The 9,465-nt window shown below is 42.9% G+C and overlaps 1 protein-coding gene across 1 annotated transcript in view; it reads right to left on the bottom strand.

Moving 5' to 3' along the window:
• Positions 1 to 3,026: 3,026 nt before the first annotated feature.
• DNALI1 (dynein axonemal light intermediate chain 1) overlaps positions 3,027 to 9,465 on the bottom strand; it is a 7,131-nt gene continuing 692 nt past the window's right edge. The window contains exons 2-6 of the mRNA XM_024202938.2: positions 8,850 to 8,989; positions 7,785 to 7,954; positions 6,639 to 6,817; positions 6,033 to 6,197; positions 3,027 to 3,384 (exon numbers count right to left, since the gene is read on the bottom strand). Of these exons, the coding sequence (XP_024058706.1) occupies positions 3,349 to 3,384; positions 6,033 to 6,197; positions 6,639 to 6,817; positions 7,785 to 7,954; positions 8,850 to 8,989 (690 nt within the window). The 3' untranslated portion in view covers positions 3,027 to 3,348. The remainder of the gene's footprint in view (positions 3,385 to 6,032; positions 6,198 to 6,638; positions 6,818 to 7,784; positions 7,955 to 8,849; positions 8,990 to 9,465) is intronic.

Below are 9,465 nucleotides of genomic sequence, written 5' to 3'. Positions count from 1 at the left end.
CTTTTCAGGACCACAGCCCCCAAGAGTGATTCTGGCAAAGGAATGAGCCTGGGATAAATTAAGTTTCAGGCTGAAAATGAGCAAGGAGAAACTGAAGCAGTAACAGGAAATACTGGTTAATTAGGTCATTCACAAAATGGAAGTCTCTGCAGGAGACTAAAGTCTCCAGTGTTGGACTTCTGCCACTATTCAGTAGGAAGCAGTTCGGTAGCAGGGACTAGAGTGATCAAATTGACCTTTCTTAGAATTTGGAGAGTGACTGAGAAATGCTTAATGTCACTTGGCAACTTCAGGGTAGGTTTTTTAACATCCTTTTCAAAAACTTGTACCACCATGGCAGCAATGGACATGGCAGGATAACACCACCTCCCTTGAGAGAATTTGAACAAATCTCTGTCCATTGGCTGTGGAAAAGTATGTGGTTGCAGTGAAATAGGAGATGGATCCTTTAACTGAGGCTCTTCTTGCAGAACTATACTGGAGGCTGCAGGAGACTCAAACTGACTGAACACAGCTTGCAATAGCTCCTTAGCAAAGAAGAAAATTCAAGTTGATGTAGTGACTATACCAAGGCCTATTGTGAAAATGCTGAAAGAGGGAAGATTTCATTGCTGGAACAAAGGCCCCTAGTCTGTGGGACCATAAACACCAAACCCACCATCCCACGAGCAGGGTAACCTGCCCTTAACTGATCTTCCTGCACCTTTGCTTGAAGGATGGCTTTCATGATTTTTTTCTTTAGAAAACCCTATAAAATCTTAAGTCCCTCAAAATTTCTTCTTTTCTGGATATTAGAGTCCAAGATAATGGGGAAAAAGGATGCAGCCCTCATTTGCAATAACTTTCCCTACGCTGTGAAAACAGAAGCTGGGAATTATGACTTAAATGACTGTTACCCTATGATCCTTTTCATTCCTCAGCTGAGCAGAGTACAGCTGGTAGTTCCAAAAGGTAGGCTGAAACTTGCTTCAGCAGCTACTGTCACAAGGCTCGTTAGAAAGTCTTTCTGCAGATTCTGAAAATGAGCTATTTTTAGAGGATTTTGGGATGGCTAACAGTAGTTTTCTCCTCTGAACTCTAATTTCCTAATTACTTCCCTCTTTAGTTAACGGTAGAACAAAACCCTACACAGCTGCATGGGAAATGCCTTTTTAAGTTTTCTTTAGTGAAAAGTTAGTGTCTAGTATCTGGTTCTGAATGGTACATAGCGAAGAGACCTTTAGTCCTCAAGATCAGTGGTTCTCAACCAGGGATCCAGGGCCCCCTGGGGGGTCAAGAGCAGGTTTCAGGGGGTCTGCCAAGCAAGGCTGGCATTAGACTTGCTGAGGCCCAGGGCAGAAAGCCAAAGCCCCACCGCATGGGGCTGAAGTCTGGGACCCCAAGGCCCGTCACCCGGGGCTGAAGCCTGAGCAACTTAGCTTCACATGGCCCTGGACAATTGCCCTGTTACCCCCTAATGCCGGCCCTGGCTTTTCTAGGCAGAAAAAACGGTGTTATAGCTCAGGTGGACCATGGAGTTTGGATAGCATTTTTTTTGGGGGGGGGGGGGGGGGGGGGGAGGGGGGGGAGAGTCAGAAAGAAAAAGGTTCAGAACCCCTGCTCAAGATGACCCTAAATATTACATAAAGTTAATTGGCTATCTTGGGTTTGAGAGCAGGGCTGTCCTTATCAAGTAGAACAAAAGCAGGTTTCAGCAAACATACTGAAGTTAAAATAAAACTTGTTTTAACCAATATGGGATATAGGCAATGCAGATAAATAAGCTATTGGCAACCTGCAATATTTACGATCAGGTACTACTGGGGCATAAGCTCTGGGGTTTGTATCTGATATCCTCCATCCTACTACATCAGATTTCAAAAGGTGAACTGAGGCACTGAAATTGGGTATGCCAGCGAGCACACGTGCATTAAAGATCTGTAGCTGTTATTTGCGTGATGATAGAGCCTAGAAGCCAGGGCGCTATTGTGCAGGGTACTGCCCTGGCAGGCTGATATGAAGTAGGGTGACTGCTGCTGTGGCTGATTGGTATTTGTACAATGGCTGCTTAGTGCACACAGCTCCTTGCTGGCTGTTTCTCCTCTCCTATACAGAGCTGCATGTCCAGAAGCTGTCACTAACACAGTTTCTAGGAAAGAAATGCTATTACAGCAGCTACTGAGAAGAGAGCACCCCTTTGGCTGGACAGTTGGGGATTACAATACCAAAAATAAACAATTGTAGGTGTTCTATTTGCTGAAAGGACCTGAGGACACCAAGTGATCACACTTTTGGTTGGGTGGGCAATGTGGTAATTGTGCATAGTTAACAGTAGTGATGAACAGTAAAGAGAACTCAGGGCTAGAACCAAGCTGGGCTCTAGGCCATAAGGTTACAAGAGTTAAACCTTCCATCGGGGTAGATGTGGCCCTTGCTAGGAAAGGCAGAAAATGCACCAAAACCTGCCCACAATGAAGGGCAAATCTTGGCCTTCCTTAACTAAGATTGGCACTTTTAAATTGTCACCATGCCCCACCAACTGCCCGTTGATCACTTGAGCCAAAGGTATCCAGTTGCATTTTGTCCTGTTTTACAAATTCTTACACTAGGGAGGTACATGTGATGTATGCTAGGGCTCAGCAGGCAGTAAAGCATGTCACAGAAGTGCACTGAAAATAGTCAGATGAGGGATTCATTACACAATAGCAATGAAGGTGCTGGCCCAGACAAGTGATTGGGATGAGGAAAAGCAGGGAACCAAGTAGAAAGGATAGCAATGTTACAGCATGCTTGAAAGAGCTATTCTTTCCCACACATACAGCTCAGAAGAGCAGAAAGCAGGCTGGCAACTTACCATTCACATCCAGCATTACTGGCAGCTGTACAGCTATGAGTCTGAACCTGCTCCCACCCCAGAAACAAAATATACTCAATCTGCTAAAATGAGTATTTGAACAGTAACCTCCATTTGATATTAGTCCAATGCTTTGTGTATGGTACTTCTGAAATCTGTACAGCATCTAACAGATCAATAGAGGCAGAGGTGCTACTGTCAAAAAAGTTTATTAAAAAGAGTATGACCTTAACAGTGATAGGTTAGAGAATCACAGAGGCAAATCCCAGACATGTTCAGCATACAAAGAGCTGGATGCTGAAAAGTCGCTGAAAATGAGGTCTCAGTAATTAGCAAAACACTTTAATCTATTAGAATAGGGAAGGGGAGAAGGAATACAATTCCAATGTTTCTAGTTACTTTAAAGTGTGGAAATCAGGATCACTGTGAATGAGACAGACCTGGGTCACTAACCACAACCTCCTTGCTCAGAGAAAGGTTTCATGAGTTCTTCCTGCAGGGCCCCACAAGGAAATCTACTTCTTTGGTGCAATGATGCCTTCAAGTTGGGCCTGAAAGACAAACAACTCATTAAGTCCAACTAGACTCAATCTACACCCCACCCCTCCATTGCTGTAAGGTGACAGTTGTTCATTGTTTCCAGAGCGAGGATGCTAAGAAGTTACTGGAATACTCCAGGGGAACCAGGCCAGGATTTTCCTCCTGGTTATTTCATTCCTTACTCCATGTTTTATAAATTAGTTTGTTTCATTCTTGGTACAGACGTGTTGTATTATGAGAAGAAAACTAAAAGCTGGCCGTGGTTCCATTCAGTGAAAGACCCATTTTATAATGTAAAGTATTGAAAAGGAAATTAAATAAAAGTTGCTTAAAAAGTGGTTTGTTCTCTGATTTCAGGCTGTATTAAGCTTGCTAAATTAAACATTTGGCTCTCGGGGTTTGGAATGCAAGCTCTGACTCAGAGACAAAAGTATTTGGGAACTGCAAATTTTTCACTCACAGAGACAACTTGACGCCCAAGTCTTGGATGAAAGAACTTGCTACTAATGCACAGGGAGCTTGTACTGTATGAAACTTCCAGCACTTACATCAACAAAATAAGTGGTAGCAAGTGTAAGTGTACAGCTCTTTATAAATCCTTCTGGCTCAGGAAAGGAATATGGACTTGGTGGCAACATATTCTTGGCCTAATGGCTACCTCGTTCTGTGGCCTAAGACTCTGCAAGGTGGTCTGAAGCTAACAGATTATCTGAGGAAGTCTAGAGTGTAAATGTGATGAAGTCAAAGATAAGGAAAGTAGCTCTGAGTGCTAAGTAAAGAGATTTAGATCTGGCCAGGAAGGTTCCTTTAAATAGACATTTTTACCACAAGCATGAGGTCACTTTTCAACAGCAAAGATGTTATCCTGGGATCAGCTAACACAAACCCTGCTTTCATCAAATTAAATATTTTTGGCCTGGAGAGCCATCTTAATTGCCAAAGCCAGGGTGCTTTGTTTTAGAGTGAGAGTTATTCCTTCTGTCTCAAAGAGAACTAGACTGCTATGATCCACATGTATCAACCAGCCACGGGAAGAGTTATTTTGACATATTCTGGCTCCAGGAGAGAGCACTAGCAGACAACTGGAGAAGTACTACTAGTTACAATACAGTAGTTATGCTTTAATCTGATCCAAGTAAATGCTTCCTGCCTTAGGAACCCAGTTAGTAATGCATCCCTGCCATTTACTATCTGTAATTCTGGTGCAAACAGAGGAGACAGACTGGAAGCTCCCAGACAATGTAGTGATATTGCCATCGAGTTCCCCTGAGGATTATGATTCCAATACAGTTGAAGACATGTGATTAGAAAAGACTAAAGGTTCACAGACACAGCCCATGTGACAGGTTCAGATTCAAGTTTCTTCCAAACATTACTTTGCCCTCTAGTGGAAACCCACACATTTAAATTTGTAACAAAAGCACCTATCCAAAAGTTCTTCAACCAAGTCGCACAGTGGCCTCTGACCCACAAGCAAGGTGTGAAGGTCAGCAGGTGGATAGGTAGTAAGTAGTTATTGCGGTGATCTAGGTCAGACAGCACAGCTAGAGCTGTTTACATTAGGTCAAATAGCTAGCACTCCTGTGACAAGCGCTAGAGCCCATTAGGAAAGGAGGAGGAAACCACTCACTTCCTCCCCCCGCTACAGAGGTAAGACCAAACAAGAAGTTAGTAGGATCCATTTTGAAGATGTAAGCCACAGACTAATATGAATAGATTTCTGTGCTCTTTTATAAGTTAGCTCCCTAAAGCTAGGAAAGTTTACTATGTGTATCATTATAGAAAGGTTTGTTCCTGATAATCTGCATTGTTTATAAACCAAAGAAATAAGGTGGAATGTTGTTTTAAATTTTTAGCTATTAAAAGTCTACTTTCTGGGGTAGTTTCTAATTGCAGGTACACTGCTCACCCCTCATTCCACTCCAGGAGTATATGAATATTTTACAGCCTACTCTTTCAGTGATAGATGAGATCCAATTACCGTTACCTGTTACTCACAGAAAACTCCAGACATGGATGGGAGAAAAGCCCCCATTGCACTGAAACCCAAAGGAGTTTTGTCCCTTACTGCAATAGTTCATTTTAAACTGTCCCTTGTCGTAAGGGAGAGGATTCTAATGTTTTCAGGCCCACAGCAACAAAGGAATAATTCTGTCTTCCTTGTCTGCCTTACTTTGGGCTTGTACTTATGAGGCTTTAAAGATGAAACATTCTCAGATTCTTGGTGTCTTCTGCTGACAGCCAACTGTTCTAGAGTCAGGTCTACACAAAAATTTGGTCCTTGAGCATCAGTCAGGTTTAAAGCACAAACGTATTTTTAAAAAGTCCCTTAAATTCTGAGATCTAAAATGCCCCTGTGTCTAGGAAACAACTGCACTCATGCATTCAATAACTGATCAATTAACCAGCCATAAAGGGTTTGGGGTCATTTGAACTAACGGCATTATTCCTCACCCTACAGAGCTGCAGGGAGCTTTGAGAATTTGGAGAATCTGCAACATTAATGCAAGTTAGAGAGGAACTAATACATGCACATATGGCCTTTTCATTAAGAGAACAAAAGACTATAGGGAAATTCATTTTCAGGTCTCACTATTTACAAAGCAAATACTTCAGTTGTTTTCCTACCAAGACATTGCAGTCAGGGTTCTTTACTAACCTTCAACTGCTGATTAGTTCGTTTCAAGAACTGCACCTCTTCACCATGTTTCTTCTCCTCTACCTGCCGTCTTTCACTTTCACGTTTTTCAATAGCTTCGCATTTAGCTTTCTGCTCATTCACTTGTCTTTCCAAATCTCGCTTTTCATCTTCTAATTCTGCAATCTTTTAAAGAACATAGATATGCCTGACATTCATTGCTATGTTTTTGAAATACAATGAAGATATAAGTTATGCATTTTACAGTTTTTGAAGAATAAAAATGATAATAGCAGCCAATTTATCCATTAAAAAGCAGCCTTAGGGAATCAGCAAGATGTGTGTTTTGATTATCTTTACTGCCACCCAGTGGAACTAGAAAATTAAAAAAAAAAATCTAAGCAGCGTATTTTGAACGAGTTTATTGATGAAATCAGAAAATGACTCAAATGTAAGTACTGGAGCTGAGTGAAAAATGGTGTTTGTTGATTTTGTTTGCAAAAAATTGTCAATGCTCTAATAGATATGTGAGAAAATATGATCTACTGAGCCAGCATGAGGAAGATAAAAGAGAGACATTTGTGTACCAGATCACAGGTACATTATGACGTTAACAGCCTCACTTACTCTCTTTTCCATGTCAGATTTGCCCTGCTCAGCCTGTAATGCCTTCCTCATACCAAAGGCAACACTGCTCTCATACAGTGTCTGATAGGCAGCGATGGTCATTCGGATTTCATCTCTGACTCGAAGCAGCAACAGTCCCCGCTCTGCACAGTTAATCGTAACCTCACGGATAAGTTCATCTTTAAATAAAAAGGGCATAACAGTAAAGATAGAGGGAAAATGTTTTACATAGGTATCAAGACAAACATTTTAGCATGGGCCAGTGTGCCTAGAAAGGTAATTATGGCCATGACATTTGAGGTGTTCAAGGCCAGGCAGTGTAGACCTGAAGCTTCCTATTGCTAAGGAATTAATGAATTAATTATATTAATAAGAATTCTCTCTAAATCAGTGGCTGGTGTCTTTCTCCAGCCTCCGGGGTTGGTCTGTAGCAGCTGGAGGACTAGCATAGTGTCACCAAGACGTTAAATAATTTAAGATGAATTAATCTAGTTATTGGAGTATGATCTAAGTGTGGTTGGATGAATCTTTCCCTCCCATGCAAATATGCAACAAATCCCAGCTTACTGTTCAATGCCCTGTTGCCACAGTAACACCTCCTCAGTGTCAGCTTGTATATAGACTTTTTTTTTAAAATACTGTTCTGTATACAAGCTGACACTAAGAGGAAGCACTCCTGCGGCAACCGGGCTTCATCTCTACATGGTAGTGAGAGATGCTAGAGTGACAGACTGGGCAGCCTCAAGAGGGCAAGTACAGTCTGTTTAATAACAGTGCAAGCTTCCCACATGCACTGTGCCTCAACCCTGCCCTGTAGGGACCCATTAAGGCTGAAAAAGGAAAGTGTGTGTCCATTCTGACTTTGGGTTCTTTGCTGAGACTTCACACAGGGACCTACTTGTGTTAATTCTGATGTGGACCTCTGCACCAGGAACTGAACTGAGATCAACAGGTCCTCAAACAGGCATGGGATGGTAATAACTCTCATTCCCTATTGACCAGGGTGGATTGGAACCCATACACCTTAGATGAAAGTCTCTATTTCCCATTCCCTATGTCCTGAGCTATTCAGAAACTTCAGGCATTTTAGTATCATTCAAATAAGCTTTTTGCTATGGTTTCTGAGACCTGGATGTATTCACTAACCAAAGCATTGTGAGTAGAGTTCCCTGCGGACAGGACAAATCCCAGTTTCTCGAGCCTGTCTTTGCTGTAGTTTGAGATCCAGCTCTTCCTGCAGATGAACTACATCCATTCGGGTACTGGGAGTGGTGGACACCTGCTGAATCCATAGCTGATTGTCTTCCACCCATTCTCTGCATCACAAAAGCAGCACAGATTAGTTTGTTAGCCATATTCATTGCCTTCATCATAGCTTCACTGACGATAAAAGCATTGACTGCTATCAGCAACAACCTAGGAGCTGCCTCTGGATAAGGTTTAATCAAGCATATGCTTGAGCACTGATTTCCACCACCAACTGAAAGAATCCCATTTTTTTCCCCACAGAAGTGTGCAATACAAGCATTCTCTCCACCCTCCATAGTCAGTACAACTGAGAGACAATGTCAGCACAGCTTCTGATAATTGTCCTGATCCCTAAACAAATGCTGCCTTTGCATCTTTCATTCTCACCACTGAACTGGCATTTCAACAACAGAGGGAGCGCCTGCGTTTTACACATGTACGTAGCAAGGCAGGAACTTTTAGCTACACAACACTTGGATGACAGCAAACATGGCTAACTGCACACTACACGGCCATCAAGCAAGACAGAAGTCTTAAAAAGGCTTGGGGACTGCTGCTTTGCGTCTAATACAGCAATGTCAGGATTTTTTTTTTTATTTTTATTATATTACTTTTAAAACTGATGTATAATTCATCAGGGGCATTTGCTACCTCAATACATCATTGAGGAAAGCATCTTTGTCAGATTCAGAAAGAGCCAATATTGATACAAATTAGACAACATACTTATTTAACTACCACTCATCACCCAGCACGAATAACCAGCTATTAGATGGGCCACATTCATTGACAGGAACAAACATTTCATTTAGCTAGAAATCCATCCCCCACTCTCTCCCCAACACCATTTTGTGACATTCACTGAATCCCAACTTCCTTTGCTCTCCACGTTAGAATTTTACATTGCTGACTCTTCCTGGCATCCTAGGACCATGGTGAAAGGGGGAAAGAGCAGTTTCTTACCTTGGTGGCAGGATTGCGTTTAAGATTTCCTCTGCCTGTTTTGTTGGATCTACAGCTGTAGGAGTCGTCTTGGGTTTTGGAGGAGGTGGCACAGGTCCTGTTGACACAGGCTGCTGAGGACTCACTTTCAAAGAACGTGCCTGCAAATGAGAAACATCCTGGGACTATACAGGCAGGGCACACATTCCAGCAATAGTGTGTGGGGAAGCAGACCCAGAGAGACACTGGGGCAGAGGAGGCCACTGATCCCACAAGGGAAGCCAACCTCCCCCTCATCCTCCGCTACCCCCACTCCTTCCTGCCCATTCCCCAATTCACACACCCCTCTCCCACATGTTCAGAGGATCTATGCAAGTCAGGAGAAAAGAGAAAGCCCTTCCCCACAAAGACTCAGCACACGCGGGGAAGGAAAAACAGGCTCTTTATGACCCTTTAAGAACTTCTCTCACAAACACACACAAGCCCCCTATGTCCCCATTTCATACACACACCTCCAACAGGGTTACCCCTAGAGTCCCCATCTTAGGCCTTCCACATGCTCCATCCTTTACATCCCTCTGCCCCCAACACACCCCCTCCCCATGTACCCCCAGCTCAACCGACCCCCCTCCCCACA

The sequence above is a fragment of the Terrapene carolina genome, unplaced genomic scaffold (genome assembly GCF_002925995.2).
Source record: "Terrapene carolina triunguis isolate 2854851 unplaced genomic scaffold, T_m_triunguis-2.0 Scaffold236, whole genome shotgun sequence".
Lineage (NCBI taxonomy): Eukaryota > Metazoa > Chordata > Testudines > Emydidae > Terrapene > Terrapene triunguis.
The sequence above is the reverse complement of the archived record's forward strand: the minus strand, read 5'-3'. Positions and strand labels throughout refer to the sequence as shown.